We start from the raw sequence: 20559 nt of genomic DNA on the forward strand, positions 1-20559 counted from the left end.
AGCCCCATCCACATTGTCACAAATGGCAAGATCTCATTTTTTTTTAGTGGCTGAGTAATATTCCATTGTATTTATATACCACAACTTCTTTATTTATCTATTGATGGGCATTTGGGCTGCGTCCATATCCTGGCTATTGTAAATAATGCTGCAGTAAACATAGAAAAACTACTTCCTGAAAATTCTTTGGGATCTAAATGATTTGTCTTAAAAACATACCCATGTGGCTTTTGCTCACTACTCCATTCTGAATCTATGCTTGCTTTAAAATACCATGTTTTAACTTATTAATTAGAACCCTTCCACACATCAGATGTTTAGGCAGAATGGATTCTCTGTGAAAGGACTTTGAATTTATTCTGTAGCTTACCAACTCCTTGCCATGCTGCTGTGTCATCCAAAGTGATGTATGTCCAAATCCGGGGAGCATACCCTTAGTGGGTCGCAGGTACAATATATTTATTGTTGTTGTTTCCCCAAAATTGTTTCTTACAGGGGCTAAACATGGAGGTATCAAATTAAAGCATTTGCTTCTAAGGATCTGAGCATTGTCACATGGTAAATTAGGATGTCCTGTTGCTAAGTATGCTACTGGGGATAGTGACTAAATCCTGGAAATGTGTCTATTGTGAAAATATGAAAGACAGGTGATTGTGAAGTGCAGACTACCCCTTGGCAAAGTCATCTCGCCATATTTCTCACAGCATGCCATTTATTTTGGTGAATTCACCTAGGTACAAGATCTGTCACTCAAGTTTAAGGCGCAGATCCTTTGAAATGTTTATAATCACATTAAATTGATCCATTTCTTGAGTGCATATTCACATTAACCAATGGCACAGACTGGCAAATAAACCATAGTGCTAAGTCATAAATTGAGAAAGAAAAGGAAAATGGCCTTGTAGCCTGCAGGATTGGCAGGCATTTCAAAGAAGCTAAATGAACATCCAGAAGTTGCTTGGTGAACGTGAGATTAGAATAAAGAAAATCTGTTTTACAATTACAGTAGTTAATAGTGAGAGCCCAATATTTACTTAAATATTCATGTCTTCATTAGGAATTTATTTGTTTGAGGGATCAGAATGGTCAAGGACCAGGAGGGCACTGCTGGCCCTGGCTACACAGCTTTCCCAGATGCAGTCATCAGAATACAGGGGGAATCTTTCTCTGTAGACAGGGCCCAGTTCTGTTTCGTATGATTCAACTCTAAGAACGCATTTCTTCCTTTCATTTCCCCAATTCATTGCTGTACCACCATGCGGTGCAGACAAGCTTCTGATAAGGAAAGAATAAAGGGAAATGTTCAGCTGTTCAGAAACTGTGGAATTTAATAACAGACAGCAGTGTTAAAGTAATGCATCCAATATGTGGGGAGATAGGCAGAATGGGGATTCAGAAATGATTTTTAAAAAGGAGAAAAGGGGTGCCTGGGTGGCTCAATTGGATAAGCATCTACCTTCAGCTCAGATCATGATTCCAGGGTCCTGGGATCAAGCCCCGCATTGGGCTCCCTGCTCAGCGGGGAACCTGATTCTCCCTCTCCCACTCCCCCCTGCTTGTGCTCTTGTTCTTTCTGTCAAATAAATGCATAATATCTTTTTAAAAAATTAAAATTAGAAAAATATAAAGGAGAGAAAAAGAGGGAAAGATGGATGAAAGACAGTTATGCTAGATTCATATATCCTGAGTGATCCTTTGAAAGTTCACATGTGATCACTGAAATCAAAATCAACATGCATGTCTGTAAATCTCAGTTCTTATTGAAGGAGTGAACTAGGCTTAGAGAAACACTATCTTCCCTGACGGCCAAATCAAAGGAAAGAGATAAGCAATAAGCAATTTTGTAACATGAAAAATAACAACAAAAGAAACATATTTTTCCTTAGGAGAAAATATTTGCAAATCATGTATCTGATAAGGAGTTAATATCTAAAATATTTAAGAAACTCCTACAACTCAATAGCAAACAAAACAAAACAAAACAAAAACAGTACGGTTAAAAAATGAGCAGAGAACCTGAATAGACATTTTTTCAAGAAGATATAGAGATGGTCAATAGGTACATGAAAAGGTGCTCAGCATCACTAATCATCAGGGAACTGCAAATCAAAACCCCAGTGAGATATCATTTCCCACCGATTAGAATGGCTATTATCAAAAAGACAAGGGTTAACATGTGGTGGTGAGGATGTGGAGAAAAGAGAACATAAAGCACTGTTGGTAGGACTGTCTATTGGTGCAGCCACTGTGGACAACGACAGCAAGTTCCTCAAAAATTAAAAATAAAAGTATTTTTATTGTGATGCAACACAATTTTTATTGTGATGCAACAGTCCAACTTCTGGGTATATATCCAAGGGACATGAAATCAGGAACTGAAAGAGATATCTGTACTCGCATGTTCATTGATGCATTATTCACAATAGCTGAGATATGGAAATAAACTAAGTGAATGTCTGCATATGAACTGAGAAAGAAGATGCAAAATATATACATTCATACATATGTGTACATACATACACATAGGCACATGCACAATTAAATATTCAGCTGTAACAAAGAAGGAAATCCTGCTCTTTGTGACAACATGGATGAACTTTGAGGGCATTATATTAAGTGAGAAAAATCAGAGAGAGAGAAAGACAAACATTGTATGATTTCATTTACATGTGGAATCTAAAAAAGTCACACTCATAGAAACAGTAGAATGGGGGTTGCCAGGGGAATGGGGAATTGGGGAGATGATGCCTAAGGGTTCAGATTTTCAGTTAAAAGATGAATAAATTGTAGTTAACAATACCTTATTATATACGTGGAAGTTTCTGAGCAAGTAAATTGTTAATGTTCTCACCACAAAAAAGAAATGGCAATTATGTGAGATGATGAAGGTTTAACCAACCCACCGGTGGTAATTGTTTCATAGTTTACAAGTGCATCACATCATCACTTTGTATGTCTTAATCTTGCACAATAACTGTATGTCAGTTATAGCTCAATAAAGCTGGGGGGGAAGGAGAAAATAGATCTTTCCTGAAAAGAAAGTCACTGAATCTCACTGTTAGATTGTATTCTATGCTACTTATTCCCACCCAGTTCAGTAAATATTTATTGATTAAAAATATAGTCTAATGGATGAGACATATGAAAGTGGACAATCAGATGCAATTTAATAAGTGCTACTATGGGGATAAAGTCAAGGTGTCATGAGTCAACTGGGGAGGGTGCCCCGTGCTGCCTTGGGGCATCATTGAATCATTCTGGAGAGGCCCAAAAGGCCATCGTGATATGATAGGTATCCATTGACTAGGAGGTTGACTTATGAAGAAAGTATGCTTCTGGTCTTAGAGATTCATTTGTTTCCCAAATACACATTGAGATCCCGCTATGCATCAGGCTCTGTTAGCACTATGGACACAGTGAACAAAAGAAATAAGATTCAGCTTACATGGCGTTCTTATGCTAGTAGATAGATTTTGATGTTTTTTTGGATTAGGTTTTGTAAATTTACATTTGGAAGAGATTGTTTCGTTTTGCAATTTCTCTCTCCCTCCCTATCCCCCTTTGTTTTTTTTGCTTTTAACAGGGAGCTTCCAAAATAGTATTTATAGCTTTAATTCTTCGAAAAGTTTAAATTTACCTTCTTCAAATCTCTTCTGAAAGACTTAATGAAATGAAAAATAGCTAGGTTCATGTTGGTAAGCTTTTCATTTGTGATTATTAACATGGAATCCTTATATCAATGTATTTTAGGAGTGGGAAGCTTATGATTGGCTTGAGACTATTAAACATCCTCAAATTCTCAATGCTTTTTATGCTAACAGATCTCACCAGAAAATGCTGCTGATGATTTTACAGGAAGGAGAGACGTGAAGTTGGCTATCTCTTCTTAGTGGGTGATTGTCACTCCCATCTCCTTCTCCCCAACTCAGACGTAAGGTTGATAGAAGTTTATTCTCTTTTCTTAGAGAATGAAAACATAAGGCCTGCAAAATAAAATAAAATTAGAAGTTAGTTTTAAACTACCCATAAGCCAGTAATTCTGGCAAAATGAGCCTTGAGAGCAAACCTCTTTTGACAGGGCATGGGGGATGGTCTATTTTGAACTAGCAGTACTGAGGGGACATTCTGAGGACTGCTGCACATACTGGCTACTGTATTCGCAAAGACTAGGGAAAAAGAAGACTGTCTTCAGCAGATGAGTAGAAACATTGACTGCCTTTGAGGAGAGTAATTGCCTTACTCACCCATACAAAAGTTTCAGCCATAGAAGTCCTCCTTTAAGCAGAGCACAAATAATGCATGATGCATACTTAATGCAGACCAAGTGTAACTTACCTTGGATTTATTTAATTATTGCTGGTCCATGAGGTTTCTGAAAAATAGCTAGAACACTACCTTACTTCAGATTTAAATAAAAGGCCCAAATCTCTGTTAATTTCTTTTTCTTCATTGAATAGTGTGTATATATAATATATATGTGTTAGAATTTGTGATAACCAACACAGGGTGGTAAAGAAGTTCAAGCACACATACCCTTAACATTTCCAATTAAAAGGAGCATAGTAATATTAATTATCACAGTGGAAATATAATTTGTTATTTCTTTCCCTCTTAAATACCTATATGATTCTTATTAACATTTTAATGGCAAGAGCGATAAAAATAATTAAAAGCACATTTAGTTCCTGTTCTGCCCCATTTCATTAATTTCTGCTTTTTTTTTCTTTTGAAGAAAAAGTTGTATAATTGATGTCTTAGCTATAGCTGCCACTTTATGATATTAAATTTCTGTATGTGAAGAGGGAATTAGATTTTCTCTTACATGCATGCTGTCTTTGATACACATACTGTTTTTAAATGTTAAAACGTGGCTGTATTTCCATTCCTACTATTTAAAAGGCAGAGTTGGAAAGTTTTACAGTGAAGTGAATACTTACTTTTCAAAGTTTATTATGTTTTATTTTCTCAGAGTTCATATGTAATAGATATTTACTAAATAAATGTGTCAAAAAATTAAGTTTTGAGCTCTATCACATGTGACTATTTCAATTTAATATCTGTTTTGACTCCTGAAAAACCCTAAGGTTTTTCAAGTTGAAAGAGGTGAATTTTGGGGCACCTGGGTGGCTCAGTCATTAAGCGTCTGCCTTCAGCTCAGGTCATGATCCCAGGGTCCTGGGATTGAGCCCCACATTGGGCTCCCTGCTCGGCGGGAAGCCTGCTTCTCCCTCTCCCACTTCCCCTGCTTGTGTTCCCTCTCTCATTGTGTCTCTCTCTGTCAAATAAATAACATCTTAAAAAAAAAAAGAAAGAAAAAAGAAAGAAAGAAAGAGGTGAATTCTTCCTAGCCACCAACTTTCCCTCTAGCAAGTCTTACCAAGAAAATGCGCTTGATCCTGAACAGAGGGCTTTCCAGATTGGACCCAGTGCTGACTTACTGGGAAGGTTTTTGGCTTGGGACATGGTGGTGTACAAGTGCAGTTAGTTAACATAAGGGGATCTAGTGAAGTGTCAAATGTTCCCCCAGATGCTCAGCAGCATCTAAAGGTCAGCCATGTTTGAAGAGCACATTAACAATGCTGGCTTTGCACTTAGCTGGAAGCTGGAGCTACATTGGTTCTTTTCAGGCACTCATGTTTTGCCAGTGGCTTTACTATTTTTCTTAACCTTTGTTTGGAATCTTATTTGACTACTGAACTGTAACCTTTAACCCCCAGAAAAGGCAGCAAATTAAACACACCTTGTTCACCTCAAAGAGATAACAAGGAATGAGGTTTTCGTCAGTTTGGGGTGACGGGGTGGGGTGACGTTCTTCTGTCTTTCTCATTTAAGCTCTTCCTGATCAAAGTCTTTAGGGAAGAGTCAACATAGATTGGGTCTTTAGTGTACAACATTAGCATCCCCAGGGACCTCTCTCTTTTCTGGAATCCTATTGCTTGGAGCATCTGACACTGCAATATTGAATTTTTAAATTTTTTTTCTCTCTTTTTTTCCCCCTAATGTTTAATAAACTATTGCCCTTCCCAAAGAGATTGTCACTTATTTGAATCAGTGGGCTTATCTGGAGTCCTTCCTCTCTTCCTTTGTCCCTTCTTCCTTTCTTTTTCTTCTTTCTTCCTTTCTTCTACCCTTCTATCTTTCATCCAATATAAATTGACATCTACCTTAGCAACAGGCTGAGGTCATACTTATGCTTCATAAATGCATGAGTTTATTAAGACTTTATAGAAGTCTTCAAACTGTCTGTTTCAAAGGACCTACTTTTCCTGACTCACTGACAGTTAATACAATCGCATGTAGTTTTTTTTTACACTTCAAATTTGAGAGACCTGGTTACAATACTTAAGTTTATGCATACTTAACAGTTTATGAACAGTTTTCACTGGCATTATTTCCTGAAAGGCTCACAAATATATACAGGTTTGTAATATCACCTCTATTTTCTATGTGAACAAAGTGAGGCTGTGTCTCATCTAGTAGATAGGAAAGTGGGAATGGGTTTTGTGACTGCTCCATGCATCAGACTGTGCCCGATGGTGTTATTTGGGCATACACTGCTATTTTGGTTTGATGCCTAAGAAAATGAAAGCTTTACCTTAAATCACACAAGTAATTATTAACATGGGCAGACCAGGCTACTTGGTTTACTGTTTTCTATCCCTCTACAATGAATATTTCACAGAAGACATAGATAATCTATAGTTAAGTTAGTTTTATATCACATATTGATATAAAATCAGTTTTAAAAGATAATTGAAAATTGAGAATTGAAATTCTGAAAGATCTTCAAGGTAAAGGGAAAGATTAAATATTAAGCCAAAAAATGATTTCTTAGTTTGTTGCATTCATATATTCCATAAATACGGGTACCAAAAACTGCATGGGGCAATGCAATACAATGAGAAATGACTAGATTCTTCCCTGCTCATAGGCAAGAGGTTAAAGTACTAAAAACTTTAGGAAGACTGAACCTTCTCATTTTCTGAAATCAGGTTCAAAGGTGGGATTGTCTGGCTTGTTAGCAATTCATTCCAGGTAATCAACCATAGAAATTTAGGGCTATTGATCCAGTTTATAGATCATTGAGCTTCTTTTAGTGCTCTTGTACCACAAATGTACAGCCCCCGAGATGAGTTGATGGCTACACTGCTCGAATGTCTCTTCTCCTTAGATTTCAGATGAAGATAACTAGTTCAGCTCCTAGTCTCCATGTGGCTGAATGCATCCCTCAAGATGTAAAGACCCTATTCTTAATTCTTAGAGCATAAATCTGAGCATACAGCTTCAATCTAAATATTTTGTGACCATTTACTATGTGCTGTGCTAGGTGTGGAGGATACAAAGATGGGTATGAAATGGTCTCTTGACAAGGTAGAACTCATTTGAGACTAAAACTTGATTTGGTAAATAACAAATACAGGAGAAGATAACGAAATTGATCGTTTTGTCTCAGGCACCACTAATGGGGTCCATAATTATAATAGATTTGGTCAATTGTGTATGTACTAGAGCTAGTAAGTAGGTAATTGGAGACTGAAATCCTGATGTACCGGCTACAAAGCCGCTAAGTCTTAATGCTTCCACCAAATTCCTCTGAGGCCAAGATGGATCATTTTAGCAGTTCCAGAACTATACCACTCCAGGGCTTAATTTCTGTGGTTGAGGTTCTCACACTTTAGTGTGCCAAGGAAAGATGCCCAGGAATCATGGAGGATTTGTTAAAATAACAATTGCTCAGCCTTTCCACCGAAACTCAGTAGGTCTGTGGTAGGGCTGAATAATTTGTGTTCCTATGAGCTCAGAGGTGACACTGACCATTATGTGAGTAGCTCTGACCTAGGGGAAAGTCTGTCAAACTTTAGCATAGAGCAGAATCTTCTGGAAGGCTTTTTAAAATAAATTACTGGGTTTGCCCTGGCCATGGAGATTCACAAGGTCTGGGGTGGAACAGAATAATTTTTATTTCCAACCAGGTTTCAGATACTGCAGTATCTAAAAGTCAGCTTCAGACTGCTTGTTCATGGACTGCACTGAGCTAAAGAACTATCTAAATGGATCAACGAAGCAACCTACTAAGAATCCCAAGCTTAAGAAATGTAAAACCTTTGATCAAAATAGGTGCTTCACTTACCATGGAGTTCTCATCAATGCGATAGAAGAAAAGTGACAAACTGTGAATGGCATGAATCTAATGGACAATTTTAAGAAGCAGTAAGTGCTGTAAGTAACAACTGATTATGATACATAAGAAAGGCGTTCTCCCCTACAGAAAGAAAAGTAGGTTGCTTGAAGGATACAGTGATGACATGTAGCAATCTGTCTCCTTAGAGATCAGTTTTTTTTTTTTCTTTTGAAATAGCTTGTTCAGGCATTCTCTTTTTAACATTAACATATAAAATTGCTAGAAACTTTGAATGATATAAAAAGTGGAATTGGACTATATCACTAGAAATACTGTTCATGTAGAGCACAAAGTCGGGTCAGGGCCAAGCGCTGGAGAACTCTTCAGTTTTGAACTAAGCCCCAGAAGAAATCAGTAAAGAAAATGGAGACATGGCTAGCACTGGAGGATTCAACAAACAAACAAACAAACAAACAAAACCAGGAGAATGTGGTGTTGTAGGAACCAAGAAAATATTTTCCTGGGGGTGATTTAATGATTAATGGATGAGAATGCTGCTAAGAAGTCATATAATAGGAAAATAGAAAACTTGTCCGATTTGGCACCATAGGGATTGTGAAGGCATCTCATTTGAGTGTTGTGGGAAACCCCAAGTGTCCTTCCTTACAGAAAGAAGGTATAATGAGAAAATGGATGTCAAAAATAAACAATTCTCTTTATGTGTTTGTGTTCATGGATCTTTTTTCTTTGAACTATAGTTTCTAAAGTTTTTCTTATTAATGTCATACTTTTTTCATTAGCACAGATTTAGATTACCTTTCAATATCTGGCTTCCGTCTTGACTTTTCTTTGTTTTAAAATTTTCTATTTTCATGTGGTAATTTTTCCAGATGAATTTTAAGATCATCTTCTCAGTTTAAAGACAGAGAGTTCTGTTGGGATTTTTATTGGAATTACTTTAAATATTTCTGTTACTCTAGAAAAATGAGCATATTTAACATACTGAATTTTCTTTATCAGGAATTTAGTGATTCCCTTCATCTTTCAAGTGGCCTTGATAAATCTTCCAGGATAATCTTGTGGTTTTCTTTCTTTGGACATTAAAACTTTCTAAAGTAATTTCGTATGTATCTGTTGCTATTGTGAATTCTGTTATCTACATTTTTAAACTTGTGGCAAAATATGTATAAGATAAAATTTCCCATTTTAATTATTTTAAAATGTATAGTTCTGTGATATTAAATATATTCACATTGTTATGCAACCGTCACCACTGTCCATCCCCAGAACTCTTTCGTCTTCTTAGAGAAACTCCATATACATTAAACAATAACTCCTCCTTTCCTCCTCCCTTAGCCCAGCCCCTGGTAGGCATCATTCTCATTTCTGTCTCTATGAAAATGACTGTTCTAGGTAACATTTATAAGTATTTGCATGACTGGAATCTTATAATATTTGTCCTTTTGTGACTGGCTTATTTCACTTAGCATAATGTTTTCAAGATTCACCCATATGGTAACATGTGTCAGAATTTCCTTTCTCTTTAAGGATGGGTAATATTTCATTGTACATATATAACGTATTTTAGTTTCCCATTCATCCATTGATGGACAGTTGGGTTGCTTCCACTTTCTGGTTATTATGAAGAACACTGCCATGAACATGAATGTGCAAATATCTGTTCAAATCGCTGATTTATTATAGCTCCCATCATCTCTCTTTGGTTACTATTTGCAGGGGATATCTTTTCCATCCTTTTGCTTTCCTCTCTGGTGTGTCCTTAGATCCAAAGTGAGTCTTTTGTAAACAGCATATATTTGAGTCCTGTTCTTTTTGTTCCCCCCCTTTATCCATTTTGCCAATCTGGTGTTTTTTTGTTTTTGTTTTTTGATTGGGGCGCTTGATTTCTTTACTTTAAAAATAATTAGAGGACTTACTATTGTCATTTTGTTTGTTTTTTCTATGCCCTATAGATTTTTGTCCCTCATTTCCTTTTTCAGTACTTTATTTATGTCTAGTTGGTCTTTTTCTGTGAAGTATTTTGATCCCCTTCTCATTTCCTTTTGTGTAAATTTTAAAGAATTTTTGGGGGTTATCATGGTGATTATATATTATATCCAAAAGTTATAACAATCTAGTTTAAATGAATACCAACATAACATCAGTTGGATACAAAGAGTCTTTTATAGCACTATCCTTCTTGTGTTAATGTTATAAATTACTTCTTTTTATTGTATACTCATAACCTTAACATGCAATTATTATTACTATTATTTTTATGTGTTTGTTCTTTAAATCCTGTGGAAGACTAAAACGTGAAGTTAGGAGCCAAAATTGCAATAGTACTGTTTTTTATATTTGTCCTCCTATTTATCATTATGGAAGAAGTTTGTGTTTTCATATGGCATCAAGTTACTGCTAGCATTCTAATTTCAACTTAGACTCCCTTTAGTATTTTGGGTAGGGTAAGTCTAATAGCAATAAGCTTCCTCATCTTATGTTTGTCTGGAATGTCGTAATGTCTTTCTCTTCTTCAAAGGATAGTTTTGCTTGACATAGAATTACTGATTTCTTTTTTCTTTCAGCACTTTCAATATATCATCCCACCGCCTCTGGCCTGCAAGGTTTCTGCTGAGAAGTTCTCTGATAATCTTATTGTAGATACTTGTAAGCAGTGAGTCACTTTTCTCTTTATTCTTTCAAGATTCTCTTTTGTCTTTGGTTTTTGGTAGTTTGATTACATGTGTCTAAATGTGGTTCTCTGTGTTTATTCTGCTTGTAGTTCATTTGTGCTTCTTGTGTTTTGATATCCATGTCTTTCCTCAAATCTGGAAAGTTTCAGTCATTATTTCTTCAAATAAGCTTTCTGACCCTTTCTCTCTTTCTTCTCCTTCTGGGATTCCGATAATGTATATATTGATTCACTGGATGGTGTCCATTAAGTCCCTTAGTTTCTGTTCACTTTTCTTCATTCTTTTTTTCTTTTTGTTCTTCAAACTTAATAATTTCAAATGACCAGTCTTCACTGATATTTTTTCTGATGATTGAGTCTGGTGTTAAATTCCTCTAGGGGGTTTTTCAATTCAATTATTTTTCAACACAGAATTTCTGTTTTGTTTTGTTTTTTAATTTCTGTAGTTTTATTAATATTCACATATAGCTTATATTTCATTTTTCTGATTTCCTTTAGTTCTTTGAGCATATTTCAAACAGTCGTTTTAAAGTCTTTCTCTAGTAATTTTGAAGGCTTTGTTATTTTACAGTGGATTTCAGGAGATTTATTTTGTTCCTTTGAGTGGACTATTTTCCCCTGATTCTTTCTATTCCTTGTGATCTTTGCTGAAAATTGGGAATTTGAAAATATTGGCACCTCTCTCAGTCTTTGTAGACTGGCTCTAAGCAGAGGAAGATGGTAGCTAATTAGTACAGTGTGAAGGCTCAAGATCATCTCAGATCTTTTTGCAGCATTTGTCTTCCTTGTGTTTGTGTGTGCACCTTCCCCCCAATTCCCCTGTATATATGCATGTTTTTAAATGTCTTAATTTCCCCAAAAGTTTCACCCATGCCTTTTCTTGAGGCCTTAGGTGTTCTGTGTTCCTCTGCCTATAATTTCTTGCTCTCATGTTCTGCATGTCTGTAGTTCTATGCAGTTTTCATCTACCATGGAAACTACCTCTGCCTTTCAGGGCTTCCAACCTGAGATCCAATATATGTAGCCATTTTCACTGATCTCCAAACCAGGCAGGACAGAAATGAGTCCCTCAAGTAGCCCACAGACTGTCCAGAAGGTGCAAACAAGTTCCATTCATTTCCTTGCCTTTGAGGGAAAGAACTGGGATTGGGCTACTTCCTCTTGACCATGCTTCACTGTGTAAGGGGCAGGGGGAGGCTAGGGCATTAAAGAATGACACAAAATTTCTTTTTTGAATGTGGCTTTTTCTTGACCGGGCTTTTGCTTGGTTGCTGCAGAACTTTAACTGGTTTGCAGAACTCCCACAAACTATTTTAATCAGTCTATAGTTGCTTACTTGGTGTTTATGTGGGGAGAATGAGGGCCTAGAGCTTCTTAGTCTGCCATCTTGCTTATATCTGATCAGTTTTGTTTTTTTTAAATGCTATGTTTTTTAGTTGTGGTTTTGAACCCTAAACATGTTCAGAGTCATAGATGCTCAGACAACCCCTAAATCATAATAGAAATTTAAAACTATCTCTGCATAATATATTGATGATACCTGGCATCTTTGTTTTCTGATTTAATGATGATCTATCTAGGAGTGTGTCACCAACATCATAATTATTGAGAGATAAATGTCAAAGTATAACTGAGATAATTGCTAGTTCTTTTATAAACAAATTAATGGCGAACAAATCAAATCAGAATTAAAAATAATAAAGCAAATAGCACTAAAAGACTCTACTTTTGCATATCTAACAAGCTTCCATTATTGTCTGTGGATCACGCTATGCATAACACTGACTCAACACTGCTTCAGATACATTGACAGCACAAAACTATAACAAGAATAATTTTGAAAAACAAAATTGTGATCATTTACCAAAAATATACACTTTACTTAGCATAGAGTCCTCTAACTGGAGAGCATGATGAATGAGAAAATTGTGAATGGCCATGAATATAATGGAAATTTTCAGAAGCATTAGGCATTATAAATATTAACTGCAAATTAGATATGAGAAATAATCTATGATTATATTTTTATTGATATTCTTAATATGTTCTAGAGGAGTATGGCTGTATCTCCTAATATTGGACAATATTTCATATTTAATGATTGTTTTTTTAAGCTCCTGCATCTAATTCACTAAAATTTTATTTGATAAATTGACATCTATTTTTATTTAAATTGAGTTGAAAATATTTTATGTGCTATATTTTTTAGGCATAGTATTGAGACAATGTAGGAACTTAATAAAATTTGGAATTTTTCCTTTAAGTACACTCCAAAATATTATAAATGGTACAGGAATTATCTGTTTTTTGGAGGCAAAACTCTGGCCCTTTATTTTAGGGGAGATCCTTAAAAATTACCACAATTTTATTTATTGGGCTATTCCATATTGTAAATTTTGTCAATTATTTTTGCTAGAAAGAAAAGAAATGCACACTCTGTTGAACTTTCCAAATACCTAAGTGTGTATTTTTATACACACTTCACTTTAAAAAATTTCCTGTGATTCTTTTTTTCATTCCAGATTTTGCATAGTTATGTAATCTCAGCATATCCAGCACCTCATTTTTTTACAAAATGCTGATTGGATATTCAAAGCAAATTTTTTATATCAATAAGGAAATTAAAACTTCTCTCCTCATTTTCCATAGAAAAATTTTGTAATTTCCTGCTTTATCCTTATTTATATAACCTTGTATTATATTGGTGGGTTAGCAAAATCTTCATTAGAGTTTTTGCTTATTGCTTATTTTAATTTGTATTCCTAGCTGCATCTAGTGTAATATCTTATATTCTAAAATACTCCAGTATATTTTGTTAAATAGGATTGTTTAAAGATAAATGGCCATCTGTTGAATCCCTGTATGTCAAGGTTTTTCAAGACAAACTCATCTAACCTTTTCTTAGGAATGATATAAAACCATTTTTCACCAATTTTGAGTTTTTCCGAGGTGTCTTTAAAACTCTTAACTCTAACATGCTATGTTTTTTAATATCATGAAATAATATGGAACATTTGAAAGTATTTAACCTTAAGATATTTTCTAATTATTCAGTAAAAATGTCTGGATTGTTTCTAACCTATTCGTTGTTGAGAATGTGAACACAATGAGTAAAGTAAAATTGTTTAAATAAAAATAATTCAAGCTTTTGAGCTTTTTAACAGAAAATGAACTGGTCGAATGTGTTGTCCCTGTTTTTGTTTGTTTTTTGTTGTTTGGTTTTTTAATTTAAGACATTTATTTGAATTCATTTCAGAAAACATTAAACAGTCTGTTTTTGTGAAGACTTCAGTACATCTGACGGTTTTGAAGTGATAAATATAGGTAAGGGATAAAATAAAAGTGAAAAGTTGAGTTTTTGAATGGTTGGTATGGCTGTGTTGAGAACCAAACTAAGAATCAGTGTATTAAATACTAATACTCTAAGCCTGGAAATCTAAGTTCACCTTTTCCAGTAGCAACAAAGACATTTTAAAGAAACTTCCCTGTGGTTTTCTGATAGTAGACATGTGGTAGGAGAGAATCTATTTTTATTAAAACACACCCACACCTAATCTACAGATGTAATTTAACATGATTTTTCCCCTTGAATCTCCCTCTAAATGTTATCACTTTTTGAGACTATTTCAATATAGAGGGATCACATTTCTTCTCATGGTGCATATGGAAGCAAATACATTGCAGTTGTCTAAGGGGAAGTACAAGTCGAATACTGTAGTTAAAAAAGCTCTCAAATTTTGATATGCTTTACTTTTTTTTTTTTTTTTTTAAGAAAATAGAATCAGTTTGGCTCTTTTCCCTTATTTTGCCAAAAGAAATGACATATAAATCTTGATTTTTTTTTCGCTTATGTATTTTGCTTATGATTTCCAACACTTTTTTCTTTGCACTTGAACAAATAAAAAATGCATTTGGATTTTGGCAAGCTCTGTATATAGTGGACAGCCTTGTCTCATAGACTTAACTGTTCTCTGGAAAGTGATGAGTAGATAGGCAATAGATGCAACATAAATAGCTAGGTTCCAGCTGGGATCCAGCTCTCCCGTAGCATCAGCACGTCTCTAGACCATGACGGCACTGAATATTATCTGGAATTGAACACAAGTCTTTCAACTGATGCATTCATCCACTGGAGGACTGATTTACAAAAGCGGCTTTCTATATGGATTATTACCTGTTTGTCTTTGTATCTTTGAAGGTAGTCTTAAGCCCATCCTGGGAATAAAATTTCCCAACATTGACTCTGTTCTGCCTCCAGAACATCCAGATGACCTCATTGCAAACTCCTTAGCATGTTTTCTCAGGTTGCTGCCCAGCACCATACTTGTTCCGTGAGCCTGGCATGTGCACTTGATTGGTTTCAGGTAGTGGCTTGTAGGAAGTCATTGAAAAGCAAAGTCAATTAGCACCACTTCCCACAGCAGTATAAATTATCACGTTTTTTGAAGAGGATGTTAACTTGAAGATTGGCAACTGCATTTTGGAAAGCTAGCATCAGATAAATGAGCCTAAAATTAATTGTAGTCAAATTGATCTTTAGCAAGTAGGTACATTTTATAAGTTTGCTATTAATGTGTATTTGACTAATGGTACTATATTTCTGTCCCCTTTTGGGTTTCCATTTATACTACTTAATTAATTGGGCAATTATTTTCTAAGCACGTATTAAAAGAACCAGAGATTGTTAAGTGGTCTGAGTAATCTAAAGTTGTCTAAGATGTCATTCTTACTTTAAACAGATAATAACTTTGACAGGGATATGATGGCTTTTTATATATGGCTTTAAGCATTATCATCAGAACCACCACCACCACCACCATCATCATTATCTTTATCATAGCTGCTATTGTTACAGGATTTTTTGTCCCCTTAGTGCCCACGGTTCTTGGTCACGCCGCTTCGAAGAATGAAGTGGTAGACAAGAGGGAGAGTGGTGGGCATCAAATCAAAGTTTATTGAGCAAGAGTACAAAGCTCCCGGAGAGGGAGGGGGGCCCAAGTGGGTTGCCTCTGGAGTTTCAAAGTGTAGGGGTTTTTATGAGCTCTTTTGGAAAACTATCTTAAGCAATCAGGGTATACTGAGTCTTGCCAATCAGGGCTTTGGTCACATATCTGTCTACCTATTAGGTTAATATCCATGTGCTGATGGTCCTTTTTTTGCTGACATCTGGGGGCTTAGGTCTTAACTACCCCTTGCCCATGATATTGACAAATATTTTTGTAGTTAATTTTCTTAGTTTAGACGTTTTGCAGAAGTCATTTCTGTAAAGGCTGCAAAGCAGAATACTAGTGTGGTCCTGTCTAAGCTGCAAAACAGGATATGGGTGCAGTTTATTTTAGCTGTCCTGACTCCATAGTTTCTTGTTGGGGACCCTGGCCTTGATTACTGTCCAACTAACTCCTAACACTATAATTCATTCATTCATTTTAAAATTATCTACGGCATACCTAGTATGTGCCAAACACCGTTCACAACGCTAGGGATGTAGCGGAGAACAAGATGAACTACATTAATGACACCATGAACTTTCTATTCTGGAGAGCTGAGAAGGATAGAGTGAACATTTAAACACCTTAATATATATTCTTAACTAGCTTAATATGTTATTATAGATACATGATTAAATATGACATGTGATATACCTAAAATGATAATGCTATGAAGAAAAAGAAAGGGGAGTGAGAGAATAGAAGGGATATGAAATGTTATTTCAGAGAGGGTGGTCAGGAAGGAGCATTTGAGATGAGACTTGAATGTAGAGAGTGATCTATATTAAGTGTGTTGAGGAAGAACATTCCAAGCAGTTCATTTAATGTGAACTTTATTGTCCTAAAAGTTTTGTCCGAATAATTAGTTTTAATACTTACATTTAAAAATAATTACATTATTATTCCATTTGTTCAGATAAAACAAAAAATCTGAGGCTCAGAAAAATACATCTTTGCAATCTCACAACTCTTAAGTAGTTGAAGTGGATTCAGCCTATTGGTACAATGTATTTTAGGCATTTCTTTTTTTTTTTCAGAGGAAGGGAAATCATATTTGGCTTGCATAATTAGGTGAAATTCCCAAGAGGAGAGCCATTAGAGCAGGATGTTGAATGATTGACAGTTCCTATAAGTGGAGGCATGTTAAAGGGATTGGATGGGGAAGAATTAGAAAAGAAGGTGATTTGAAGGTTGAAGCATCTGAGGCATGTGTGCCAAATGGTAATCAGAGCGGTTTGGGGTTGTGTTCTTTTTCAAAAGGGATCAAGCTGGATGAGGAAACTGGAGTTTGACTATAGACAATTGTTATGCTAAATTCTGTCATTTGCATTTGATTCTTTAGTTAGTATGGGAACATTAAAGGACTTTGTGGAATAAAGTGACAGAAGTGAAACTATGCTTTAGAAATATTGCCATGGTAATAGAATCTAAGTCTGCAGTTCCTAAACAGATTTGTAGATGCCTTGGGCATTGATGAGTCATCTTAAAGGAGCCACACATTCCTTAGGTGCATCACTTTATGAACAGAAAATTTTTTTTTACTCAAATGTGTTTTACCATTTTAAAAATGGTGTATTTTCCCAGTCCGCCATGGGTGGGGAAATATAAATTTGTTTGAAAACATTACAGAATTCAGGATAGCTTTTCTTTAATCATGAATTTTGTCAAATAAAAGGTAATAAAATACAACTATTATTATGTTGGGGTCCAAATCGTTCTTCGATTCGTTGATTTATTTATCGATTCATGCATTTATCCTTGACATATTTATCTTTAGGACACCATATTAAAGTGGTTAAGAGCCAGAGTTTATGGACTGGCCCCAGAGATCTCCCACTTATTAACAGTAAGTGGATTTTTAATTAATCTCTCTAAATCCCATTTTTGTCATCTGCAAATCTATCAAAATAAAAGTAATCTCACCTGACTTTAATGAGGATTACGAGAGATTATGAATATAAAGTATTCAGTATAATACCAAACACATAGTAAGATATCTACGGTATTATTACTGTTAGACAACATTTGGTAGATATTACATGGCTACATCCTATTCAAAAACTGGAAAGTACACTCTAGTCATTTCTTTAATAATTTGCCTTGTGTCCAAGTGTATGGTACATGCTGGATAACTAATTTGTGAAAGCATACCCTGAATGCCCCTGTTAATCACTGTTTGAGAATATAGAGATCCTATCCTCCTTCTGTATTCCCATCAAGCAGAATGTACAGAAGAATGTGTTGTTCAGTGTTCAAGGTCAGAGGCTCTGGGGCTGGGCAGCCTGGAGCATCTCCTTTGTAACAGTGTCCACATGGCAGGCCTTGATCTCCCTAGGGCTCTGGCCATGCAGGGAAGGAGAGGCAACAGATAGTTGCTAAGGTTAGTTGCTGTGGTATAAAAACTTGGTGCATGTAGATCCCAGCAGTGGATACTTGTCCAGTTGGCCATTCCTGGATTCCCTGTAAGTTTTCCCAATAAACCTATGTCTCTGTCACTTACTGGTCCATCACTCGCCCTAGGTTTAGAGTCTGCTAAGGTGAGGCTGCATATCAAGTGACAGGGAATCAAGATCAGAATCAGTAGATTTAAAATTATAATTTACTCTTGATTCTTTTATTGGAGTGAGATGTCCGTTATTACTAGCTTATACATTTGACCCTTGAACAATGTGGGGGTTAGGGGCACCAACCCCAGCATAGTTACAAGCCCATGTATAATTTTTGATTCCCCAAAACATAACTACTTATAGCCTACTGTTGACCAGAAACCTTACCAGTAACAATAAAGAGTTAATTGATACATATTTTGTTATGTGTATTATATACTGTATTCTTACCATAAAGTAAGCTTGAGAAAAGAATGTTAAGAAAATCATAAGGAAAAGAAAATACATTTATAGTAATAAACTGTAAATATCTGTGTAAAAGTGGACTTGTGCACATCAAGTATGGAGATTCTAACCAAAATGCAATAGAAATAGAGGTGTTGAAAAACGAGCATTAATAAGTGTGGAAAAGAGGTATGAAGTCAGTCGTGTTAAAAAGAGTAGAATTGACCTCTGCTGGATTTGGTCCATCAGACTGAAAGACAAAGCAGTTGATCGCAGAGGGGAAAAACAAGAACAAAATACCTCCCATGCACATTCTCTTCTTGCATTTATTTAGGGTCTAGTTCTTTATGTCCAAAGTGTTTATGGCAGAGTTGAATGCCAACATCACTACATGAAAATTTGCTCACGGTTTTAATCTGTGAGTCACAGGAACCAATTTATAATTTATTAAATGTTTGCTGTTCTATTTATCTTTGTTTAAAGCAGGACTTCTCTTGTTGAGTGATTTGTACACACATAGTGAGCTGGATAACTATATGTTTTGTTTCATTTGTCTTCAAATCACTTAGCTAGTTTTGAATAAAAAAGGCTTTGTTGGGAGGGAGGAAAAGAAACTGGGAGATGGGAAGAAAGAAGTGAGAGATTCAGTGTTTTATAAACTTCATTGCAAAGAAAATCTGGCATTCATTTTAATTCAGTGTGGTGTTTGCTTTGCTTTGGTGAATTATGCTCACACATTTCTAGTCAACAGGGTAGAACACAGATCATCTGAAAATGAAAAGCTTTATGTATTGTGAGAGATGTTCAAGTCTCTCCTCCCCCATCAATCTTATCTCCTTGCCAATATTAGGCATGCTGCCTAGGGAGAGGATGCTATCAACCATTGATATAGAAGCACTCATTTAATTTAGTTACTATATCCTGTTGATTTTTATGAGTGGTGGGGGAGCTGTTTGAAAAGGACCTGTTGTGTTGACAGATGTGCTCTGCTCTGCAGCTTGGGGCATTTTGAATGCTTTTCCCATCTCAAATCTTTTTCCCCACTATCCAGTTAGAAAAGTAGTCCACAGTGCTTGGGAAATATTGGTATCTAAATCTTTATTGTAGGTTCTATTGTAGTAAGAAAAAATGTAAGTGGGTGCACTTTATTTCCATAATTATGTTGCAGAGTATTTTGGCTATTGTCCTAGTGTTTATAGTCAATGCATTTTAAAGCCGTCTACATTTTGGACAGCAGGCATAAAGCTCTGTTGGTTTATCTCTTAGAGACATAAGATTACCCCCCAAAAGATAGCCATTTATAATATATGCACCTTTGAATAATTAAGTGAGCTACTGAAGAGGGAAACGATCCTAATCAGCTTTCAAACTGTGATTGTGCCATGCACTGAATCATCCTTTATGAATACATTTCTTTTGGAGCATGTGTAATTATGAACCTTTTTTATTTTTTCTATCTCGGTAGGAACTGGGAAGTAACAGCCCTCCACAGAGAAACTGGAAGGGGATTGCTATTGCCCTGCTGGTGATTTTAGTTGTATGCTCACTCATCACTATGTCAGTCATCCTCTTAACCCCAGGTAATCTGTCTTTATTCCTCTCTTATGATGGTATTGTGGATGATAATTTCACATTCAAATGCCTTAAGAGGGTAGTCATATGTGGTAGCTTAAGACACATTAGCGTTGGTTGGAATAAAAAAAAATGCATAACCAGACAGTTTGCAAATGGCACAGTAATTTTGTGGTTCACATATCATGCGAGATATTTTTGGGAAGCTGAAATGTAAAATATATACATTGAGAATGCCAAGGAGATCTTTAGTCTCCATGGCTACTTAGAGACTTACTATGTTTGTCAGTTAATAAATGCAGGGGACATTTGACTTCCATTGTACGTTGAAGATGAGGGAGTGGAGTCTGAAGT

At 35.7% G+C, this 20559-nt stretch overlaps 1 protein-coding gene across 9 annotated transcripts in view; it reads left to right on the plus strand.

The window, feature by feature from the left end:
* DPP10 (dipeptidyl peptidase like 10) overlaps window positions 1-20559 on the plus strand; it is a 1381541-nt gene that overhangs the window by 867484 nt on the left and 493498 nt on the right. For 6 of the 9 annotated variants that reach the window (XM_032399013.1, XM_032398270.1, XM_032397511.1 and 3 more), the window contains one exon: window positions 20099-20213. In XM_032399013.1, the coding sequence (XP_032254904.1) occupies window positions 20099-20213 (115 nt within the window). Of the gene's footprint in view, window positions 1-10777; window positions 10797-13887; window positions 14139-20098; window positions 20214-20559 lie in introns of those variants that run through there. The other 3 variants (XM_032400153.1, XM_032400330.1, XM_032400238.1) reach the window with 3 other exon arrangements.

This window comes from Phoca vitulina, unplaced genomic scaffold (genome assembly GCF_004348235.1).
Source record: "Phoca vitulina isolate PV1807 unplaced genomic scaffold, GSC_HSeal_1.0 scaffold1, whole genome shotgun sequence".
Classification (NCBI taxonomy): Eukaryota; Metazoa; Chordata; class Mammalia; order Carnivora; family Phocidae; genus Phoca; species Phoca vitulina.